The sequence below is a fragment of the Euleptes europaea genome, chromosome 3, assembly GCF_029931775.1.
Source record: "Euleptes europaea isolate rEulEur1 chromosome 3, rEulEur1.hap1, whole genome shotgun sequence".
Classification (NCBI taxonomy): Eukaryota; Metazoa; Chordata; class Lepidosauria; order Squamata; family Sphaerodactylidae; genus Euleptes; species Euleptes europaea.
In genome coordinates this window covers 103,351,547-103,377,050 of record NC_079314.1, presented here as the reverse complement: position 1 = coordinate 103,377,050, position 25,504 = coordinate 103,351,547, and the positions used below count along the sequence as shown (strand labels likewise).

The window sequence follows — 25,504 nt, the reverse complement described above, 5'->3', positions numbered from 1 at the left end:
CTGGCGGGTGCAGTTTGAGGATTTCAGCCAAAGTGTCCTCCAATATATACATAAACAAAACATTAAGTGAGTCACATTTCTCCATGTCACAGTAGCCACTATTGGAAAAAACAGGTGATCGTAGTGTGGAAAACAATTATAGAAAGATAATACACTATGAAAAATTCACAATTTGTGGCCAGTTAGTATACATAAAACAAAACTTTGTAAATATGCATAAATTGTTGTTTATAGCAACAATAATGTAATGTATACAATGAATAGAGGGTTTCTGCTGAACTGGCCACAAATTGTGAATTTTTCATAATGTATTGTCTTTCTGCAACAGTAGCCACCATTGCCAATTTTTAAAGGAGCTGCATCTGCTTACCCCAAGGCTGACTTTAGTTCTCTGTCTCATTTGAGCCCATTTGACAAGCTAATAAATTGGTGAAAGGAGATAAATGCAATGTGTGAAGGGCCACATAATTTGGTTAGACAATAAATATTTTGATGTTTTTCTTCATAGCCAGTAGATGTGAAACTCTTTTTTTCTTTTTTCTTTTTGCTCTATCCCAATTGTGATCTTTCCAAGCCCAATTATAAGGAAAAGTGCAATATGACAGATATGGCTAGGGAAACAATAATGTTTTTAAAGACCTGCCTGATGCTGTTGGAAAACTAAAGTTGCTGACCGCCAAGTGTTGGCCTGGAGATCTCCAGGCGACAGAGACCCAGACCCCTGGAGAAAATGACCGCTTTGGAGAGTGGACTGGATTGGAATATAGCCCCACTCAGGTCCCTTCCCAAACCCTGCCTCCCCTTCTAGATCTCCAAGAATTTTCCCAACCCAGAGTTGGCAACCCCGTGGAAAGTCAGAAGGGAGAGGAAGCCTATCTGAGGGTTAACTGTCACATAACAACAGAGTCTTGATTTTATCTAGCTTAAACATGACAGACCCTGTGTTGGATTGTGACCATTGACCTGAAATTCTACCGAAGGGGAAAGACTATGCAAATGTAATATATAATCAAGTCAATGGTTTAGTGTATAATGAGAGCCTTTTACAGCTACTGCAGATGATATATTGAACTTAGCATAGATAACATTCGCCCTTTTTCACACAGAAGGTATTTCAAATTGTAGCTTTAGAATAATCTAAAGAACTGTCCATTATTTTAGTTTTCCTAGTGAACTAAAGTGAGGGTTTAAAAGACTTTATATACATATCACAGGTATGTTTCGTATTGAGAGAACTAGATGCTTTTCTTCAGCAGGAACAAGCAATAGTATGGAAAAATTGGATCTGTTCATGTCAATAACCTTATTTGAAATGTCAGATGAGGGCTCTTAATCCAGGGGTTCAACTGTGAAGTCAGCACTAAGTTCAGAAACAAGGAAATGGAGGCAGACTCTACAGCTGCATCAAGATGTCGTGATAAATTACCGTTTGTTTACACTGTGATTTATGGGATTTTTGGTTCATTTCCCACATGGAAGTAACAAATGGTACTTAGTACATAACCCGTGATTTGTCTGCTTTTTATCTTACTCATGCCTTCCATCAGTGAGAATGTCCTCCCTTTTCTGCCTCCTCTGTGACCAGGAGACTGTATGAAACAGTGCTGCTCAAGGAACTGCGCTTTCTAAATTCAGATGTCACTAAAACCAACCAACCACAGTTGTACAAACTGTGATTAATAAAGCATCTACAAAATCTAACTTGAAATCCCAGTTAAGATCCAGCCAACAAGCCCCAGTTTATGGGACCGTCAGTATTCATACGATAGCAAATCTTAAAACAGTTATATTTGCTACAGAAACCCCCAAGACTTCTGAAACATATGGAGTCTCATTCAGAAAGGGGGTCTTGAAATACTGTGTGACCTGGGTCCTAGCCAAGCATGTGAACTAGAAGCATGCCACACACTGAAAGCCAGCTTGGTGTAGTGGTTAAGAGTGGTGGTTAGGAACGGTGAATTCTAATCTGGAGAACCAGGTTTAATTCCCCACTCCTCTACATGAGTGGTGGACGCTAATCTGGTGAACCGGGTTGGTTTCTCCATTCCTCCACATGAAGCCAGCTGGGTGAACTTGGGCTCGTCACAGCTCTCTTAGAGCTCTCTCAGCCTCACCTACCTCACAGGGTGTCTGTTGTGGGGAGGGGAAGGGAAAGTGATTGTAAGCCGGTTTGATTCTCCCTTAAGTGGTAGAGAAAGTCAGCATATAAAAACCAACTCTTGTTGTTGTTTATGTTGCATGGCTGTGTTAATGGTACTCTGTTTGTACAAGAGTGTACTCAGAGTTTCTTACAGATATTCGGGTTTTATCAAGTTTGCCTGGATAATTTGCTGGGCTGCTGCTCTGACTCTGGTTCTGTGACCTGTAACCCGGAGTGGCAAATCCAATAAAATGTCCTACAAATCATGGCCAAAATGGAAGTGACACCAGGGTCTTCTACTAGTTTTTAACAGACAGTTGCCTGTACTTGTCTTTTCCTCCGCATGGACCATTGGGGTGGAGGAAGAGGTTTAAATCAAGGAAAAGGCATGAAAGGAAATAGTTGAACACCCTCTTACCTTTCCAAACCGGCTGGATGGGATTCCTAATTAACATCTAAAACACTGCGGAAGAGCTTTGTTTTAACTCTCAGATAGGGTCTTGCTGCAGCTCTGTCTGTTAATAGGAGAGCAATCTGTCATAATGACAAATCACTTCTGAAACTTTCCAAAAAACCCTTATGCTATGGGTGACTGCAGTTCAAAAGAAAAAAAAGAAAAAAAATCTTCTACTGGACATTTTCAAACTATTGGGCAAGCCTAACAGTGCCATCCTAAACAAAGGTACACCCGTTTAACTTAAGCCTGTTGTCGTCAATAGAATTTGAGGGGTTTGTTATGGAACTGAACTTAAGCCAGCCTCCTTTCTAAGAGTTATTGTTACCAGTCAGAGCCATATAAAGTATAGTCCCATCTCTATCAAGCATCTGGTAATGGCTCTGAACTTCCATGACAAATAAGTGTTCTGGTGCAAACTGGATTATGCTTTATCCAAAAGGGTCTAACTCTGTCAGGATGGTCTAATGTGAAATGAAAATGAATTAGTCATCCTTTAAAAAAATATTTTTATTATATTTTTCAAAATACAAAGAAAAAAGGGGAAATTAGGGAAAGGAAAATAGAATTACATTCACTGTTTTTCACCAGCACACGGACTGGTTTCATCATCTACATAGAATGTCTCTCTAATCTATTAATGCCCTTATTTCCTAAATCTAATACAATTTTCTTATACTACATCAGTTCTTGTTCTTAATAACTCTATCTAATAAACATATTTCTGAACATCAGAACATCAGTATCTTTCATAAAAAGGCCGCCATTCTAAATGAATTAGTCATCCTGATGTAAACCCCCCAGGGTCCAAGATCCCCGTCAATCTTAAGTGCCGCTCTTCCCTAGGAGGGGTTTTCTGTCACAGGGAGAATCTCTGCACTGTTAGCTTCTCTACGATCCTGTCCAAGAATGTGTCATGAATGCCATCTATGCCTGTTTCATTCTGAAAAAGAATAAATTGCAAAATTCTAATGCTTCTGTACGGATTTTAAAAAGTATTCATATTTATGAAAGCAACAATGGCCAAAATGAAATTAATACCCAGGCCCGAGTTTTTTTGCACAGTGTATTTTACTGTACAAAACTTGATTTGATCTTTGTAGTCTGAATTCCTGCATTCCGACTAGACTGCTGTTCTTCTGCACATTGTCCGGTGCGTATCTATGGCTCTGATGCATCAACAAAGATCAGTGTGAGTTGTAGCTGACTCATTCACCTAGAGGGGTGCTGGTGGGTGGGATGCTTTGCATGGAAATTCCCAGTACATTCATAGAAACATTCAGAGAAATAGAGTAGCTCCTACTTTCCAAGAGTTTGGTTTATGCCTGCATAAAAAATGATGGAATAAGACAATAACGGCAAGGCAAATTGCAAGACTCTAGTATTCTGTATCTAACCAATTGTATCTAACCAATTATTTTTACCCTGCTGTAAAATGAAAACTGGTGTTTTTTATAGGGGCTAATATCCATTTTAAATCCATTTTGTTCTCTTTTCCCCCCAATGTTACTTTTCATTTTTGTCTTCACATATCATGTATATGCCTATAGTTGTCTCTTTGTGTTAGATCCACCATTTTGATATGCTCATTGAATTAAATCAATGAGTACTTCATGCGCATATGACCATTCCAACTGTGGTACAAGTCCTTGTGAAAGCCATTTCGAAACTAGAAAAGAAACCTTTGCTAAGGGCTTTACTTGGTTTTAACTGTTTAAGAAACCAGCTTGCTGAACATACTTTTACCTCTCGGTGCCACTGCTTTGTGCCCCCCCCCCCCCCGGTCAGGTTCCAAATACTGTGTACAAGATGGAAAGCATGCATTTCATGCCAAACTATACAATTTAATAATTGCAATGACACAGATTCACTGCTGAGCCTCACATAACTAATTTTAGCTCCAAATGTTCACCTTGAATTTTATATAGCTACATCACCTTATCAGAACCCATTTATTTTGTCTGCCAGCCAGCTATAGATATACCTTCTACCAAATCATGCTAAATAAAATAACTGGGAAATATGAAAGTAGAATAAATGCATATTAGGGTTGCCAACCACCAGGTACTGAAGAGAACAAAGGACACCTCTGTATATATATCAACAGATGAGAAATTCAATACAGGAATACAGCTGTAAACAATGCCAACTATATTATGGCTATATTTTTACAGTATGTGGCAATATATCCACCAACAACAAATACCATCAACAAATTGTCCTGGACAATTTCAAGTGGACCTTGTTTTAATAACTTACCTGATTAAGGAAGTTCTTGAGTGACTTACTTGTTGATATATATAAACATGCATAAAAATACACAGGTCTGTTGATGGTATTTGTTGTTGGTGGATATATTGCCACATACTGTAAAAATATAGCCATAATATAGTTGGCATTGTTTACAGCTGTATTCCTGTATTGAACCACCAGGTACTAGCTGGAGATCTCCTGCTATTACAATTGATCTCCAGCTGACAGAGATCAGTTCACCTGGAGAAAAAGGCTGCTTTGGGAATTGAACTCTAGGACATTGAAGTCCCTCCCCTCCCCCAAACCCTGCCCTCCTCAGGCTCCGCCCCAAAAACCTCCCGCTGTTGGCGAAGAGGAACCTGGCAACCCTAATGCATATACAGTATTATAATTTTTTTATCTGATATTGCCAAACATTATCTCACTAACAGATAGGGTTCACAGTTAGAATACTTTTTTCTTGAAGTTGTCCTTTACAGGTTCTTAAGGTGTGGTTGCTGCTTGAAAACAAAACTATATGGGTTTAGCTGCACATGGCAAACTGTGTGAAGCGGCTCTCCACAGGGTCGTGGCACTGTCAATTATATCAGTGTCATCTTTGGCATTCCTTTGTAGATCATTTTGCATGATTTTTATTGTGCTGTATGAACAATCCTCTTGTCAAAAAACACAATGAAAACCTTTTTAGGAGTTTGTGGTGCACTACAAACCTTAGGGCTTCCCCCTCCCCTGGAATACTTTAATGAGATACAGATAATGTGCATGGCCTGTTTTGTTTCAACTCTGTTATACTGTTTATTTAAGAATGCACATATCAATCGTGAGTGAGGACCTGGTAACAAAACCACTTCTCTCATCTGGCTCTTGCTTCACAAGACCCTTTTTTAAAATTCTAGATTGCACAGTACAATCGACAACCTTGTAGTGTGAGTCAGTAGAATTTAAACTTCCTACACCCAGGGAACCCTTTCTACATCTATCTATATCTGTCTGCTTTGCTAATGCTTGATGTTGTAGAAGATCCTGAGGTGTTTTCCTGGGTGTAGTTTTTATGACCAAATTACATCAGACCGGAAAGATCAATGATTAGTATCTCAAATGGGTTTTAAAAAGCTAAAAGTGGTTGTAAATTGGCCCAGGCACTGTGGGTAGGTTTATAAAATTCTGTTCTTGTGTGCCATTTCCCCTATGTGCCTCTGTGGTTTCTCCTTGTAGAGTGGAGGATTTACATTGGGAAAACTATTTAAGGAATCCCCCCCCTCCTGGCCTCTAAAGACTGATCTGAGCCAGGCCCCTGCCTAGCTGCTTTTACCTTTAAAATAACCACAAGATGTCTTCTGGATCATATATAATTTGACCTTCATTCCCCTTGGGGAATTGGTATGGTCTGTTGGGACCAATTATACCCCTGTGTGAACTGAATATATATCAGCATGCATGCTGTGTGTTAAATGTTATTTCTGTGGCCTATATAAGAGAATGAAGAAAACTTTAAATGTTCTCTGTGACCATTTGCTGTATTTGCTGTTTCACTAACCTGTTGGCTAAACTTTCAGTCAATTTACTGAGGAATGATTAAAATGATATGCTTCACACGACCCTTTTAAAAAAAATCATAGATTGCACAGTACATGCGACAACCTTGCAGTGTGAGTCAGTAGAATTTAAACTTCCTACACCCAGGGATAGGGGTGCCAGGTCCCGCTTCTAAACTGGCGGGCGATTTGGGGGCGGAGCCTGAAGAGGGCGGGGTTTGGGGAGGGGAGGGACTTCAATGCCATAGAGTCCAATTGCCAAAGAGGCCATTTTCTCCAGGTGAACCGATCTCTATCGGCTGGAGATCAGCTGTAATAGCAGATCTCCAGAGATGGGGGAGAGCAACCTTGCAGAAGGGGGCACTCACATAAAGTAACAGTTCTATTATACAAACAAAACATCTTACAGCACCTTAAAGAGAAATAAATTTACTGTGGCAGAAACTGTTGGAGGCCAGAGCCCACTTCCTACATCATAGTGTCAGATCTGGCGATCTGGCTTTCTTTTTCTTTCTTTCTTTCTTTCTTTCTTTCTTTCTTTCTTTCTTTCTTTCTTTCTTTCTTTCTTTCTTTCTTTCTTTCTTTTTCTTTCTTTCTCTCTCTCTCTCTCTCTCTCTCTCTCTTTCTTTCTTTCTTTCTTTCTTTCTTTCTTTCTTTCTTTCTTTCTTTCTTTCTTTCTTTCTTTCTTTCTTTCTTCCTTCCTTCCTTCCTTCCTTCCTTCCTTCCTTCCTTCCTTCCTTCCTTCCTTCCTTCCTTCCTTCCTTCCCATTCTCCTAACCCAACAGAATGCTCCTTACCCATAGGTGCATCCACTGCTAGGATACAAACCCATTTCAGACACAGCCTTCCTCAGTCTCCGATTGGCCTCCTCTTTGATAAATGTTTTCTTAAACTAATGGAAGCTTGCATGTGTTTATTAATATTCAGAAACCTGGAGAAAAAAGGACTAGTCCTTCAACACTACTGGAGCTAATTATTAACTTGATGCTTGTTATCTTGCAGTAATATTTTTTCCCCAGTGTGCTGTTTCCTCAAAAGAACTTTTATAACCCATCTTCCTTTTGTTCTCCTTCTTTGGATTGCTCCTTCAGCCTTCCCCTATCGCTGTACCAGTGACCGTGTTTCATACGTCAATATTTTCCTAAAATATGTGAAAGTGCAATATGCACTTGCCTCAAACATCATGACTGGAAAAGTGGAACTGTTTTCAAAAGAGCAATTGCAGGGCAAAAATCAAACTATTGTTTAGACACAGACCATTCCTCAGGTGGTGGGGGGGGGTAGATCAGTGGTGACTGCCTCCACAGGGTAGGGTTTTCAAGGCAAGAGACGTTTCAAGGTGGTTTGCCATTGCCTGCCTCCTCTTCAAAACCCTGGTATTCCTTGGAGGTCTCCCATCTAAATACTTGCCAGGATCAACCCTCCTTAGCTTCTGCAATCTGATGAGATCAGGCTAGCCTGAGGCTATCCAGGTCAGGGCGATATCTTTTATTAGGAACTACCAAATTGGCACAAAACACTGTGCAAGCTTTGAAGCTCACCCAAACTTTTTATCAGGCTGGATGTTACAAAATTTAAAAAAATAGAAAGTGGATCCTTCAGGCCGTGTTGTTAAGATCTAATCTTGCAGGCATCTTCTGTGGGATGTGAGGAGGCAATTAGCTTAACCTTTGTTGCTGGGACAGTGTCAGTTTGCAGCACTTTATCTGGGAACCTGGATTCAGTCCATGTTGTCCATTCTTTGTTCTTTCTCTGAAATACATAAAAAAATCCCAAGTCTGTCCAAAATTGTCTCACATGACAAAGGAGAAATATAGTTGTCTTGCAGGCTGAGAGCAATAGGAAGCACCTTATAGTCTCTCTCTTAACAATGTGTGAGATAAACTTAAAGGGTTGCATAGGGTAGTAAAGTAATTAAAGCCAAATTATGTGATCTAGAGATCAAACAATCAGGTTTCCCCCCCAAGATAGGGCCATTTGGCCAGAGAACCCAGCAGGGGTGCAGAAATTATATCAACCCTTGGAGCAGATAACTGATAAACATTGATTGATTACTTCCTTCCTTACAACAGGCCTCTACTCCTACAGCTGAGGGGTTCAAATATTTACCCAAACACAAACATGAAAGACAATTTATATAACAGAGGCCCCTGAACTAAAGATTTAGAGATTGCGAGGTGTCCACAGCTGTAAATACCTAAAGCTAGGGCTTTGCTCTGGTGACTCTAGACACGTACTGAGGAAACTGAGATATATGATAGTGATAGCTCGTATTCAGATTGTTGTTTTAAAAGATTTATTAGGCTGCAAGGCCATGTATAAGTTTTAAAATAAGTAAAAATAAATAAATGATTCAATTTCTGTCAAGTTTTCCTTGAGGGCAGGGATTTAAGCAACCCAAATTTTGATTTCTGCCAATATTCCCCTACAGTTGCTTCTGTATATAGCCTCTATTCTTTTAGTTTATCAAATGCCAATATGCATGCCAAACCAGGAGATGTCAGTACTATAATATGATTCTATAAGAGGCAAAGTGGAATGTACACAGAAGTTTAAATAACAGCTTTCCTGACAGCAAAAAATAAATACACATCCTCCTAAGGAAATGACAAAGATCTATGAAAACATATATTACTGTTTTTTTCTTTTGCCTATCGTAAGGCCAGAAGGGCAGAGAACACTGTAATGACCAGAAAGTATGCTACCAAGTTGCTAAACCAGAAAAATGTAGGAAAAGTTTTATGTTTCCTTCCCCCCACCATGGGATTCTGAGAGTAAATCCTTGGCTGGAATGTACATGGGTCAGTATTAAAAGTACAATAGGATTATGTCTTAAAAAATGTACTGTGATAATAATGAAAAAGTTTGAAATATTGCAAGCATTACCAATATGTGACACCGAGACACAAAGTGAGCACATGCTGTTGGGAAAATGTCAGCGTGGTGTAGCCAGTATGAGCCAGCGTGGTGTAGTGGTTAAGAGCAGTTTGGAGCGGCGGACTCTGATCTGGAGAACTGGGTTTGATTCCCCAGGGGGTTGGACTAGATGACCCTGGTGGTCCCTTCCAACTCTATGATTCCCCACTCCTCCACATGAGTGGTGGAGGCTAGTCTGGTGAAACAGGTTGGTTTCCCCACTCCTACACATGAAGCCAGCTGGGTGACCTTGAGCTAGTCACAGCTTTCTCAGCCCCACCTACCGCACAGGGTGTCTGTTGTGGGGTGGGGAAGGGAAGGGAAGGTGATTGTTAGCCGTTCTGATTCTCCCTTAAGTGGTAGAGAAAGTGAGCATATAAAAACCAGCTCTTCTTCACCAATAGACTTGCTTGAAAACGAAATATCTGTTAAGCACAATAAAGCGAAGCACAATAAAATTAGGTCTGCCTGTCTCCCGGTCCTATGGCAGCATCCCCCCCCATCACTGGGCCAGTCCTGTGGCAGCACCCCCCCTCCCCACCCCAGGAGCCAAAGCAGTTTTATATTTAATGGGTACATTTTTGCTCAGTTCACAAATAAATTTCTTTCAGTAATAAAACAAAACTTATTTTGGAAAAACCTTCTATGAACATCAGTTCCCACTCTGAGGAAGGATTGTTAGGTGTTTGTCAGGTGATTCCTACCAGCTGCTCAGGGAGGCAGGAGTAATTCTGTTCTGAGGCCACTTGACAAAAGTTATTCCTAAATAAATATTACTGTAGGGAAGGCAGCAGCTTTCAAAATACCAGATGGCTTTTACAAGGCGTTTGCAGTTTAACGTTTTCAGCCAGATAACATCAGGTATTGTGTTTTGTGGTACTTTTTATGCCCCTTCTTGCCAAAGGTAACTCTCAAGGACATAAATACACTGTCATTATATGAAAAAGCAGGCTTGCAAATCTACCTTGCATGCATGCACACATAGCAACCACTGGAGGGCAGTGCAGCTCTCCATAGAAGAATGGGAAAACATGCTTGTGATCTATTTACAACTTGACAGGTTAAAAAAACACACTAACCGCCATGGGGGGCATGGCTTGGGCCCCTTCATATGACTATTAGATACAAAGCTGGCCTATCTTTGCTGACTTCCTGGATTCAAGTAACATAGAAACATAGAGCTAGAAGGGACCGAAAGGGTCACCTAGTCCAACCCCTTGCACAATGCAGGAAATTAACAGCAACCTCCCCCCCCCACACTCACACTCCCCCAGTGACCCATGCTCTATGCCCCACAAAGGCAAAAAACTTCCTTGATGCCTGGGCCAACCTGTACACTGTACAGATGGTACATAGTGGTTATGAGTACTCTGCCACAAGCTAGAATTTTTGTGGGCAAGTTACCTTGGAGTGAGTTGAGCAGGTGTCAGGATGAATTGCAGCGTGCTATTTTCCTGCAAATATATTTGACTCCAAACTCTCTTCTGAGGTTGCCAACCTCCAGGTGGGGCCTGGAGATCTCCTGGAATTACAACTGATCTCCAGATCAGTGCTTTGGAGGGTAGGCTTTATGAAATTATATCCTACTGAGGTCCTTCCCCTCCCCAAACCCTCCCTTCTCCACACTCCACCCCCAAAATCTCCAGGAATTTCTCAGCCTGCAGTTGGCAACCCTACTCTCTTCTGAGACAAGAAAGGGAAATGATCAGCAACACACTTTTAAGGGTGGTATGAACTGTCCCTTGGTGACTTTGTTGGGGGGGGAATCCTGTCTGCTGAGCCTGAATGATGTTTTTATTGTTTCCAAAGGAACACCTTCTATAAGGAAAAGAAAAATATTATTTCCAAGAGTACTCCAAGGACCACACTGAAAACATTACTTTGGGGGAGGGGGGCAAGGGAAGGGGTATGAATTCTTTCTCAAGGATTTTTAACCTCTGCGCATATCAACTAATGGGAATAAAAAGTGTTCATCTATGCATTACCAGACACTGAACTGGTTCAGTTTAGTTTATGGAAACCTGCAGCCAAATCACAAATTTAAAGTTATATAACTATGGCCATGTGCATATATATTTTGTTACTGTAACACACCCCAGTAAGCTATTGAACTGTCTTCCAAATTTGTAAATCAAAGTGAAAACATACAGTTGCGCGCAATTCCTATTGTATACATATTTTGATAGGCATGAATGTTCTTGTGCGACAATTTAACATGATAGTTGGTGATATGAGGAGCTTTTTAAAGTTAATGTTGATATTCAGAGGTATTCTGGAAACAAAGACCGGCATTCCCATCACACATTAGGTAGATGCAGGCAACCATTTACCAAGTGGTGACCTACCCAAAGCGTGCTTGTTTAATCTCAATGAACCTGCTTTCTGTATCACCTGACCCATTGACAGGGAAATTTTTTTCTACAGTTAAGCAACTGGTCAGAATTCCAGGAAAACAGGAGAGAAATTAAATTTTCCTTTGCCATTTGGAAGAATGAAACAGACAACTGGATCACTAAATGTTTAGCATCTTTGTTGACACCTGGTAAATGGCTCTCTGAATCCATTTTTTAGAACAGTCAAATTTGCCAATGTTTGGATTTGCCTGCCTTACAATGCAGCATAGCAGATGCGTATCATCCTGCACAAGCCGTTGCTATATCTGACTGTAGTTCTGTGTATCCTTAGTCTCTTGCTCCCTGTTCTGATGTAAATCCACTTGGAAAATCTCCTTGATTTAAATGGAGCCTATTTTTGACTCCATATAAATGAGTTTGGGTGGTTTTCATACTTCTGGGCTCAATGTAAGATATTTGCCATATTCCCTGGACAAATGCCCATACATTTGTATATTGCTGAGCAAATTTGGGAAGGTACCCCCTTGATAGATTAGCACATCTTGCAGTCTGACCCCTGCCTTCCATGTGTAATATGTGTTCATATCCATCTTGCCGAGGTATTGAGAACTTGCAGCTTGCATTCAAGCATACCTTTAAACCAGGAGTCTCCAACGTGGTGAATATGGGTACTATGGTGCCCGCCAGCGCCTTTTCTGGCTCCCACCAAGTGTTTTTAGGAAGTGGTTGGGGCCAGGTAGGCTTTTGCCCAGCGAGGCTACTGATTGACTATTGGAGATATGATTGGCTGTGCAGAATTTTTAAAATGTTGTTTTGGCAGCAGCTGCCAGCTCAGCACAAGGATCTACACTATGTTACTGAAGTTAAGCTGTGGCAATCATTTTGTGGCTGGCTCCGCCTCTTGTGACAGCCATTTTGTTGCTGCGCCCACTGTGCTGTGTCAGAATTTTAGATGTTCCCACAGGTTCAAAAATGTTGGGGGGGGGGCTGCTCTAAACAACTGGCCCTGATGCACTTTGGATACTTTAATGGCAACCTCCTTCAGTGTTTTGTGCTTTTTATATTCTGTGGCATTCCTTCAATGGCAGGTGTAATTGTGTGTGTGTGTGTTTGTGTGTGTGTGTAATTTCAAAGTAGTTTTTAGAACACAGGGTAAAAGGAAAAGGCAGGTAGAGTTATCCTGTTCAATAAATAACTTTTATAAAGAATTTAGTCAACATTTTGAAATAATGTTGAAAACTGAAATAAAAGAAAAAAATTGAAATAAAAGGAAAAAACACATTTATTTCTGGAAGCTGTTGCCCCCAAATATCTTAATGTTTACTGTTATTGTTGTTATTTAGACTGAGCTTTTAAAGTGCCAAATCCTTTCAGGGTGCCACCCAAGGAATGTCAGTACCTAAATACAATTGAAACCAATGGGACTCAAGCACATTATTTGTACATACGAGGTCCATTGTTTTCAGTAGGACAGGCATGTTTAATTTTTTAAAATCGCACCCATCACCCTTGTTTTTCCTCAAAAACACCCTGTGAAGTGAGTCGTTTTACAGAAAGAAATTTAGGAGACACAGGCCTCCAAGCAGTGATTCTGTGAACTGAGATGGGATTTCAGCCCTTGTCTGGATCACACTGGTTCTCTCAGCTGAAAAGTTCAAATATTTTCTATTAGTATTTGTTATATATTTTTCCCACGGTTTATTCCTATCAATTTGTGAGCAGAGCACGCATTCCTCACTAAATCTCTCCGTCTCCTGACTTGTCTGTTGTTTACTTATTAACCCCTCCCCCCCAGTGTCATCTCTTTGTATATATGTCTAATTTATCAGTTTCTTGTAGATTGTCAGCAGCCTGCTGCCTCCATACCGCCACACGGCTCACAACTAGCCAGGAGGCGAGACTGCCCAACTGTCAGGTAAAGCTCTGCTAACTCTTGCTTCTCATCTTGCACTTCAATGCATGCTGTAGCCAATCTGCCACGGGGCAACAGCCCTTGCTTTTGCTTTTCTATGCAAATCTCACTCTCCCCTCCCATGCCCGTCTGCCTTAGAGTTGCCAACCTCCAGGTGGTGTCTGGATAGGGTTGCTAACCTCCAGGTACTAGCTGGAGATCTCCTGCCATTACAACTGATCTCCAGCCGATAGAGATCAGTTCGCCTGGAGAAAATGGCCGCTTTGGCAATTGAACTCTATGGCATTGAAGTCCCTCCCCAAACCCCACCCTCCTCATGCCCTGCCTCAAAAACCTTCTGCTGGTGGCGAAGAGGAACCTAGTAATCCTAGAGATCTGGAGATCTGCTATTACAACTGATCTCCAGGCGACAGAGATCAGTTCACCTGGAGAAAAATGGCTGCTTTGGCAATTGGATTCTATGGCATTAAAGTCCCTCCCCTCTCCAAACCCTGCCCTCCCTAGGCTCCTCCCCCAAAATCTCCAGGTATTTACCAACCTGGAGTTGGCAACCCTATACTGCCTCCCACTTTTCTAAATAAGTATCTGAAGAAGTGAGCTGTAACTCACAAAAGCTCATACCTTGCCAGAAATTTTGTTTGTCTTCAAGGTGCTACTTGACTTTTGCTCTTTTCTACTTTTCTAAATAGTTTGTGCAAGAAAGGGAAAAAATGAATATAGAGGTTTAAATGCTGGCAGTTAGTGTGAATACTGCAGCCAGATGTTTGCTGTAGCCATTAAAATCACTTAGTAATGGATTGCAATGCAATATGTCCACATTATATATGGTATGGATATGAATGGTGGAAATGGTATGGATATGGTAGTGCCATAGGTGTGAATGTGGTTCTCCTGACGCAGAGAAAATGAATGCCAAGCAAGACATCCGAGTTCCAGTCTGCAAGATGCCACTGATTCTATAAGTAAATCCAAGTATATTTATGCAATTTTCTAAATCTAAAAATGAGATTTCTCAGGCAGCCATTGACAACTAATTTCAAGAAAGAAGCTGAAAGGTCTATCTAGATTTCTCTAGGCGCAATAAATAAAAGATGGGGGGGGGACGTAACTGGAATTCATTACCATATCCTCTGACGCGGAAGCCAAGCGGATTGGCAGTTTGTCCAGGATAACACCATCAGAAAGTCCTCTGCTACTTAGAAAAGTGTAATTCACAGTGTAGTTTATTTCACAGTGCAAAGATATAATACAGATACTTCTTTCACACTCTCCGCTCATAGCATCCCGCATAGAACTTTAGTTTCACTCATTTATAGACACCTGGTGGACGCAGCCACCAATCACAGTAGATGCTTAATTCACAGTGGGTAGCCGTGTTAGTCTGTTTGCAGTAGTCAAAAAGGGCAAGAGTCCAGTAGCACCTTAAAGACTAACAAAAATATTTTCTGGTAGGGTATGAGCTTTCGTGAGCCACAGCTCACTTCTTCAGATACAGCTAGAATGTGAATCCATTGGTCTTTAAGTAGAGGAACAGTATGTAAATGTGAATAGCAGGCTTGATTGGATTAGGTGTGATATGCAAAAGAGTCTGTGATGTCCAGGGGAGAGATGGGTGTGGAGAAATCAGCATTGGTAATGCTTAGTCATCCTGACATGGCTTCTGTATTGCATCAGCCACCTGGCTATAACTGGATCAGGCCAGCTTTCTCTAGCTTTCCAGGGACTTTCCAGGCTGATTGCATCATCACTAGATCCATCTGATCTATCCTGCACCTGTCTAACTAATCTGACAGCCTTGTAATCTTGACATCCTCTGCGTCTTAAAAATAATGTACCTATTACCTGTTTCCACTGAATACCACATAAAGTCTTAGTGACGTAGTACTGCTTTCAAGAGTCGCAGTGTATAAAAATTAATGTTAACTTCATCTCATCTGTCTACTAATAAAACAAAATTGTCTCAGCAGCAGGGCCAGCCTTCAACTAGAAAAATTAAAACCACAGATTGCAATTAGTTGAGAAATGAAGTAACTGGAAGTTATGTGAGGGAGGGGATGTATCTTTGCACAAACAAAAGGGCTGTTTCTCAATTAAATAAACCCTAGTTAGTGACATTTTACGGGCTTTACTTAATTCAATTTGCGTGGAATATAGCTTGGAAGTAAAAACATCAGTTGTTTTTAGGTGATGTATGCATGTGTCACAAACAGGGTTGCCAATAGGACAGGAAAAAATGTCTTGTCTCTTTAATAGAATGGAAATGGGCTGCAGAAGCTCTTCATGGCATGACAGAGATAAACAGCACTACCTGTAAATAGCATCACATTAAGCCTCTTTTAAAGGGAAGGAGCAATTTTTTCCCCAGCAAGTGGTCGCCAGTCCTAGACACAGTGTATACCATCTCAGCAGAGGCATTGAAATCTGGGTGGGTAAGGGAGGAGGAATGCCTTTTCTAAAATGATGCGTGGCCACTGTGGATTTGTAAAGAATTACACTAAAAATAATTAACCACTTCAAAAGAAGCCTGAATAATTTGGAGCATCTTGTTAACCAAACAGAACAATTTTAACCAGTCAGTCTACCTACCTATGAATTTATCCTGCCATTCTTATTTTATCATGCCCTATTTCTTCAAGGAGCTCAGGGTAGCATGCATGAGCACATGAAGCTGCCTTATACTGAATCAGACAAGGCCAGTATTTCCTACTCAGACTGGCAGCAGCTCTCCAGACAGGCAAAGGTCTTCACCTACTGCCTGATCCTTTTAACTGGAGATGCCAGGGATTGAACCTGGAACCTTCTGCATGTGTAGGAGCTGCTCTACCATTAAGCCACAGCACTCCCCTCTCTCCTCTTCTATTCTACTGTCACAAGGTAGGTTAGTCAGAGACTAGCCCAAGATCACTGAGTGAACTTCATGGGAGGGTAAGAATTTGAACATGGGTCTCCCAGCTCAAAGTTCTACATCCTGGTCTAAACACTGTATCACACTGACTGTAATCTAATACATTAATTGAAAAAAAGAAGTCGCATTGAAGATGAACAAAATTTTTGGGGTATAAGCTTTTGAGAGTCAAAGCTCCCTTCAACAGATTTGGGTTGGAATGGTCATTCCAACTTGTATCTGATGAAGAGAACTTTGACTCTCGAAAGCTTATACCCCGAAAACCTTGTTGGTGTCTAAGGTGCTACTGGACTCGAATATAACTGTTCTTCTGTAGGCCAACATGGTTACCCTCTGAAATTATCATAACCTGAGTGAGCGCCATTTGTTTTACTGCAACTTGTACAGGAAAAGCATTTATGTGCTGGATCAGAAGGACTTTCTTTATGCCACAAGAGCACAGATAACCTTAGGATGAAGATGCTGTGTTTGCACTAGAATCAGTTCTGTTTTCCAAGGCATTTTATTTAATATTTACCAGAGAAATGCACTGAATTTAGGTGTGTACAACTTTTAGCATATCCAGCTGTACCATTCCACTTATGTTGATCCATCTAATCCTCCATCTGAAGAGGAAAATGCAAAGAAAAACCTCAGTTTAACCATTACTATTGGTAGTAGCTTGCTTATATCTACACGTACTTAGGCAGCAAAGAAAGGAATCCCAACCTTCCTTGAGTCCACCCAGAGCACTTTTTGTTCCCCATGCTTCTTTGTTCATACTTGGTGAGGGGCCATGGCTCAGTGATAGACCCTCTGCTTGGCATGCAAAAGGTCCCAGTTCAATCCCTGACAGGATCAGGTAGTAAGAAATGTGAAAGACCTCTGCCTGAGACCTTGGAGAGCCTCTGCCTGTCTGAGTAGACAATACTGACCTTGCTGGGCCTGTGGTGTGATTCAGTATAAGGCAGCTTCATGTGTTCATGTGTACTTCCTCCTTCAATAAATCAGGTCTGTACACAAATGACTTACCTGGGAGGAATAAGAGTATCAGTGTACTGCAAATAAATGTAATAAGTTTTATATACATATAACCACCATTGACTGAACTGGGAAAGTCTGCAAGAAGAGAGCATGCTTACATCAAGGGTTTTTCTTCAAAAGATGCAACCCACTTCCCCCAGCTGAAAGGATTGGGATAGATCATACCCTTAGCCTACTACTCCACCGAGCAAAGTTTGAAGCCTTCCTCTAATTGAACTTTCATATCACTTTCTATTACAGATAGACACCAGGGATTGAACCAGGGACCTTTTGTATACAAAGCATGAGTCGTGCCACTCAGTTGTGGCCCATTCCCAAGGATACCAGGTCTTACCTCACATGCTCCATCCATAATCCATGGCTCACCCTAATTGCTACTTCACAGTTGGCATTTAATTTCAGTACTAAGTTCAACGGCATCAATCTTGTCTCAAAATCCACTTTGCCAATTGTAGAAAAGAGTGATATTGCCAAGGTTAGGTAATAGCATGAATTCAAGACATTTAGGCACAGTGGTTGTAAACTACATTGCAAAATTACCATGAAGTCTCTGATTTTTGTGCTTAAACAAAAATGGTTATTTTTGTGTCTCTTTTACGCACTTTTCTGGCAAATAGAAACTCTGGGTAATACCAAAACAAGTTAATATATACATAACAGAGACTGAAGAACCTGCTTTGCATTAATCACATGAGAAAGCAAGTTTATGCTTGTTTCTATCGTTGCTTACATTCCTGAAAGGCATGCCAGTATAGGTACATACTCTACACAGACTCTTCAAATGTCTGCAGCAGAAGGATCCAGAAGCAGTCGCAAGAGAATCAGAAATAAATAGATGTTTCATAGACTATAAACCTGCAGATTTAGGTGGAGCATAATTTCCTTTGCTACTTCTAAGCCAAAGCAATTTCTCATTCGGTTTCCTACTCATTACATATCAGTAGATAGTTTACTATTATTTATATTGTACATTTATCAGCTGCGTTTTCTTCGAAAGAGGCCCTCAAACCAACATACCACCCTTATTACTCACCACAGGGTTTTTTTCAATGCGTAATGGAAATGTCAAAGACATTTGCAGCTCCTTCACTCTCAGTTACAAGAGGGGAGATGCAGACAGAAAAAGGAAGTCTTGTCGGGAACGAGGACATGTCACATGCAGTATGATCCTAAGAAAACTTTCCTCGGAGCTAAGCCCCATTGAGTAGACCACAGTAGGATGCTGAGTAGGCCTGCTTAGGATTGCTCTCTTAATGCAAGCACAGGGAAAGGCTTGTTCCCAAGAGAAATCAAGAAGTAGTTATATTTGAATATGTGCCACGCTGCTGTGCTTGAAGCCATTGTGTGTGTGTAAAGTGCCTTCAAGTTGCAGCCGACTTATGGCAAGAGACTAACAGAGGTGGTTTGCCAGTGCCTTCCTCTGCACAGCAACCCTAGTATTCCATGGTGGTCTCCCATCCAAATACTAACCAGGGCTGACCCTGCTTAGCTTCTGAGATCTGACGAGATCAGGCTAGCCTGGGCCATCCAGGTCAGGGCGCTTGAAGCCATTAGGAAGGTGTAATTCCCAATGATCCTGAAATATGTACTATAGAAATATTCTCATTCAAAAATTACATGCTTCCTGGCATGCACTGCTGCATGTTCTGGTTTAGATCCAGAAAATGAGTAATTTGTATAACTGGATCTCGGGGCGGGGGGATGCATCTATAGAAGGCCACCCGTGAATGCATATATAGAAGGCTTCCCTGTGCCAGCAATACAACAGGTGCGCACATGGTAAACTAATGAATAACATCAAGTGAACCTACCGGAAAGTGTAAAGCACATGACAGATGAGTAAGCACTTCTACTTCCTCTAGCTCCTGGGCACATTTTAATTCTTTAATGTTCCGTATTATACAAGTGAAGCATGTATGTGTAAAAGTTTTATAAGCGTTGGTGCTTTTGATGTTGCATTTCAGTTGAGGTTGGGGTTAAGATCTATATTTCTAAGGGGGTCGGACTGTCCTGTCAGATGCAGATTGCCACCTGGTTCTCAAAGCGTGCACTCCCGAGATCCCTCCAAGGGGAGTTGTTTTGCTGTTCTAAACATCCTTACCATCCAGCGTGGTGTAGTGGTTTGGAGCGGTGGAGTCTGATCTTGAGAAATGAGTTTGATTCCCCACTCCTCCACATGAGTGGCGAGGCTAATCTGGTGAACTGGATTTGTTTCCCCACTCCTACACACAAAGCCAGCTGGGTGACCTTGGGCAAGTTACACCTCTCTTAGAGCTCTCTCAGCCCCACCTACCTCACAGGGTGTCTGTTGTGGGGAGGGGAAGGGAAGGCGATTGTAAGCCGGTTTGATTCTGCCTTAACTGGCAGAGAAAGTCGGCATATAAAAACCAACTCTTTTTCTTCATCATCCATAGTCGCCTCCTTTTTCTCATAAAAGACTCTGTGCAGCTGCATGAGGTGCACCCTTCTCCTTGATTACTTGTATGTGGGGAAAGGTGCGCATGCTAAATATATGGCAAATTTATATATATGCCTGCGAATATATGCCTGCAGGTTGCAGTTGACTTAATAAAAAATAGGGTACAGCATTCTATGCTGTCATTTTTATTATAAGTTTGGTATTGGGTTATGCTGTTTTTATGGGGAGTCTTTTTCCAATTTATTTTTATATCTTTGGTTTTTAATTTGCCATACCCACATGGGCATTTGGAGAAGTCTAAAAACCAAAGTCATATAAATTGGCTCCTAAGCATTGATACAACCATATTCTTTTGCATTTCTCTTTAATAATCTCTAGATTTCTGTTTTTTAAATCAACTTGAGTTTTAGAAATCTGACTTTGAAAATGTCCAAGATTAGTCTGTTGTAGAATTATGGATTGTTGGTCCTGTGGGATCTCTTTATATTGACCTTATTCACATTCTTGATTGTTCTGTGCCATGGCTTAAAAAAAACAACAACCCTGTTGTGATCCTATGCATCACTGCCCAAGAATCTATGAACCATGCTGGCTACAAGGACTCTTTTAGGAACCGCCCCTATGTATATGCCATTAGCATAGCAAGAGTGCAACCAGAGAGAATACCACTCTTTAAAACAGAAACATTCTCTGTGCACATTGGTTATGGTTTGATATAGAAATGCAGTGCATATTTTAAACATTTTCCTGCTTTTTTTCTGATTTTCAGTCCTGATGTAGTTCTTCCAGAAGAACAGCCACATTCCAGCTCTCAGTGTGCCCCTCTCAGCTGTCTACCTAAATCTCCTCCTTAATCCTTATCTTTATATGCAACCTAAGAGGCGGGGGGAGGCAACCCCAAACAACACAAACTGAGTGGAAGTCTCACAGCAAAAGCGCAGTTTGCTCCGAAGGAACTACTAGACATTACTGCCTTGTTTCTGCTGCATTGATGAATCCGGACGCCTAACTACAGTCTTAGCAACTGGTGTTGAATGAACTGTGTGTTGAATGAAGAGCAAAAAGCACAGAGCCCGAACTGTTAAAGAAGAGCATTTATGGTTCCTCTGGTTCTATCCAGATACCGCAATCATGATTACAGTTTGGAAGTCTGAACTTACTCCTCCAGCCAAACGGCTTGTACTGCTAACGTGCTGTGAACTTAAACTACTCCTGAAACAAAAGAAGTGTATCACAAAACCTTGTTTTGACAGTTCAGCCACAACAACCAACTTAAGTTTTCCTTTCTGTGGTTAAAGGGTATTATGTCTTCTTTAAAAAAACAGTATTTGCACCGTGAATTTACGTTAATTAAAATTCCAGTCCATTTTGTGTGAGAGTTTTTACTCTATTAATTTTTTTTTAAGTGGTGGAGAAATAAGATATGTTGGGAATGATTTGTTTTCAGGGTTTTTGTTTGTTTGTAATTGAGGAATGTTTACTTGGCCAAAGGACATGGCCTGGTTTCTTTTCTTTTCGTTTTTAATTGCACAAAAAATGTTAAAAGTGAGTTGAATTGGAATGTTAATTTAGGGGATTTTACAGGGAAAGTTTGATGTGCCTGAGTCCCATTGAAGTGAATGGGACCTAGACATAAAATTAAATGCTTAAATCCCATTGGCTTCAATAGAATTCAGGCATGCCTAATTTTCTATGGATTGTGCCCACTAACTTGTACTTTTCTGATGCACCAGGGTTGTTTATGCACTTGTTTTATAACTAATGTGATGTTAGCTGCTGGTTTTTGTTTTATGACTTCACTGGAATCTGATTAAGCCTAAGAGGGGTTTGACTGGACAATGCATTGATAATTGTTTTCTTCTGGTTAACCTTTTTTGTGTGTTTTGTATAGGGTTTTTGTTTTGGAGGGGCTTTTTTTTCATTTTTACTGCATTTCAGACAAGCGGATGACTTGGTGCTGTTCTTTTTTTTCTTTGTTTAGATTGGGACAAAAAAACAAAACCTGCAAATGAACTTGATATGAACATGCTGTGTTTTACTGTAACTGAAATGTTTTCACTTGCTGCTCCCAAATTCAGTGTTACCAGGTTAAGGCCTTACCTTGGCAAAGGGGGAAAAAAAGGAAGGGGAAAAAAAAGCTAACAGGCGTGATAAAAATACAATATTTCCAGTGGGATCTGGTTGTGAATTTAACTGTAAAGCTAAGATGGATGTCTTAAGACTGAGGATAGTCGTTTGGGGGTTTTGTTCTACTGCGTTTTTTCTTGCCAAAAATTCCCATCAACTATAGAGATCTAGCTCATTGTCAGTTAAATGACAGATACTCAGGTGACTTACAGTATAGAGATTCTGTTCCTCTGCTGCAGAGCATTCCTGCTGTAAGAATCTCTCTAGTAACAGCTACGCTGAAGAGTGGTCGGGTATACAGCAAAATGAAGGATAACCACATTTATTTTGCACAACATCTGGCAGCAAGTCAGATTGCCGGCTAAGTTTGGAGTCATAATAACTTTACCTGTTCCCAGGTATAGTGCTGTCCATCACAGCTAATTTAGAAGAAGTCTTGCTCTCAGTCAGGTCGCCGTAATATATTTAAATAAGGAAGACAAGGGCAGAGCCAGGTCTCTTTTTGGGTGTTCCACTCATGCAATGTTGAGACGATCCACAGAATGAACATATAACATGGCTTGAATTGTGCAGCAGTACTGAAAAGAACTGCTAAAAACAGCAGCTGGGATAAGTTGGCTGAATTCATCTGAATTTGGGGGGAAGAAAACAACACAGTTATTTATCTAAGGGAGAAGGGGGGGGCGGAGTGATACGCTACATCAGCCAAGGAAATCTAGATGGCCAGTCATTGTGCCTAAACAATCATTAACACAATACCAGTAACCAAGGTGCTAAAAATGGGATAATCCTAATCAGCAATTCATAGAGCAGTTGAGTTTTTTAACGGATTAAAGATTCAGAGGTGGACCAGTGGAAACATCAAGCCACTTTAAAGCAACCTCATTTGCTCTTCAGGGCAAATTAGGGGCACTATAAGAACCTGATTAAGTGGAAATCCATTGACTTTAAATGGCTTGTGAGTGACAGTCAAAACCACTTATAACTCTGCTGTTACCTACCTAACAGCCCTTTGCACTCTTTTTATGTATTTCCATGCTGCTTGTCTTATGATACAGTTAACATTTGAGCACTGCCTTATGCTTATAGTCTTATGTAACAAGGGAATGTCCTTTCTGTCTTGAAATTTGCAATTAAGGAGGTGTGACAGGTTGAATTTATGGCTCTTGCCAGGCTGCTAAGGAGTAAAATATGAAACCCAGAGGCATCTCCCCTCCCCATTCCCGATTTTCTGATTAAATTCAGACGAGCAACTTCTCAGCAGAATGTTGACATACACTGAAATGAACTCCTGTGGAAGGTTTAAAAAATGAGTATGATCCAGCCTAAGTTATATACATTTATTTCAGAGACAGTGAGAGAAGTCCATGCTTAAATTTTGGCTACTGAAATAATGAGCCTTAAAATCGCTTAACTTTTTCTGGATGATTCCCTTTCCTTTTACTAAGGTCAGAATGCATCTTAGACTTGTTAGACTGATGTAAAATGTATTTTATTTTTTGCAATCTGCCTGGAGTCTTGTCAAGAAAGGCAGGCTATAAATGAAGTACATAAAATAAGTAATTTCAGATAAGTAAACATGAACATTGTTGTGCAAACTTTACAACTGCTTCCTCTTATTACCAAACATCTTCTGGAGCTATAAAAATATTTCTGTGATAGAAATAATTCCCATGATGCACATTTTTAAGTTTCAAATCTATGCACACTTTCTTTGAGGTAAGTTCTGTTGAGCTCAGGGGGGCTTACTTCTAAGGAAATGTGTCAAGAATGTCAGTTTCTTTTAAAATCTAGATTGTAGTTTGCAGTGGGTAGGGGATTATTCTTTTCAAATTGCTGTTTCCAGAGCATTCAAAGTACAGGAAATTACAGACAGGTTACACAGTAATACATGATGAACTTTTATTTTGAACATTTTAAGGAAGACCTCTCGGTAAAATCTGAATGGCAATTTAATATTGCCGTAATCCAGAGATAGTCAAGCACATTAAGCAAAGAAATGGGGTTACACATTCCCATTCATATCAAGAGACAGATGGGTATGTGCATCTTCATCCACATTGAAGGGCAGTGGGGAATTGTGCTGCAGATTTGCACATGCAACCACGTAGGGAACTTGGCACTATTCAGCACCAAGTTTCATGCATGGAAGGTGGACCTCTGGATGTGCATTTCATTTCCCCTGTGAAGCAAAATCCAGTGAAGGTGTGCACTCAACAGATGTTCTCCACATGCAGTGCCTTTACTCCATACCTAAATCAGTGGCTGGATTGGGGTTACTGTGACATGGATAATTGTTGGAAACGCAAGAAGATACCCAAACAATGGAAAAAGTGTCTGAATGCTACAAAGTGAGTAATGGGACTTGGAAGGCCCCTGATGTAGCCCTCCAGTTAATTTCATAACCAAAAAGGCACTTGTATTAATCACCAGGCAACTAATCTTTATGGTCAGAATTGTTTTGAGACAAGGATTGTACCTACTATTGATTGGACTTGTACCTACTATTGATTGCAATGTAAAACAGGCTATAATTTCACTAACTATTCGGTAATATTATACAACCAAGGAGAGTTAAGGGCCTGATAACAAATTTTTAATGAATTTACAAATTGTCCCTTTATGGGTAGGTTACAGTTATCTGGTTACTGTTGTACAGCTATTTCATTTTAAATAATTTTGTTTCCTTTGATATAAAGGAATTCTTTATATCAAACTTCCAGGCCCTAACGTCCTACATTAGAAGCACAGCTATATCCTTATTCACATATTGTTTTTAAAAACAGCCATTCAGGGTTTCTCCCAATCAAACATCTACTGCACCCCAAAAGAGTATTTAGCATCAAAAAAATTCCTCCATTGAAATGTTTTTGTTAATGTTCTGCACAAATTAAAGAAGAAAAGCAATTAACTGCATTTTTGTCTTACAGCAGAAATGCATCTAAATATGCAATATACAAAAAAAGCATGCATGATGTTATTTCATGTTCCCTTTCCCAAAATCCCAATAATGAAGCTAGAGAATTCTTATTTCATGAGATTATTCTGTCTTCTTTACTGCCTATTAGAAATGCATGTCTGATATAATTTTAATCAAGATATGAACGGCTTAAATCCTCATTGCATTTTAATCTCCTGCAGAACTCTTGAAAATTCCTTCTATTAAATTTAAAGGAAACAGAGGGATGCATTGACAGGACACAAAGGGAAAAAATCATATGTTTCTGGGACAGGAGGAAGAAGGCCTTATGTTTCAGTTAGTGTCTTGATTGAAAGCTGTATGTGCTCTGCTCATTATTACATACTAATAAAAGAGTAGTGATTTAATTTTGATTTTTTTTTCAGCATCAAGACTTGTTTTTATTAAAAACCTCAACTTTATTAGGAAAAATGTTTTAAAGATTTGTCAAAAGTGTTTGGTACAAACGATAGGGGAAACCTCTAGCCATTCAGCCAGCTTTCTTTG

At 40.4% G+C, this 25,504-nt stretch overlaps 1 protein-coding gene across 8 annotated transcripts in view; it reads left to right on the top strand.

Moving 5' to 3' along the window:
• Window positions 1-20,932, top strand: part of BICD1 (BICD cargo adaptor 1) — a 123,245-nt gene extending 102,313 nt beyond the window's left edge. For 2 of the 8 annotated variants that reach the window (XM_056846779.1, XM_056846778.1), the window contains exons 9-10: window positions 13,492-13,567; window positions 20,681-20,932. In XM_056846779.1, the coding sequence (XP_056702757.1) occupies window positions 13,492-13,567; window positions 20,681-20,765 (161 nt within the window). In that variant the 3' untranslated portion in view covers window positions 20,766-20,932. Of the gene's footprint in view, window positions 1-13,481; window positions 13,568-20,680 lie in introns of all 8 variants that reach the window. The other 6 variants (XM_056846784.1, XM_056846782.1, XM_056846783.1 and 3 more) reach the window with 5 other exon arrangements.
• The last annotated feature ends 4,572 nt before the right edge of the window (window positions 20,933-25,504 follow it).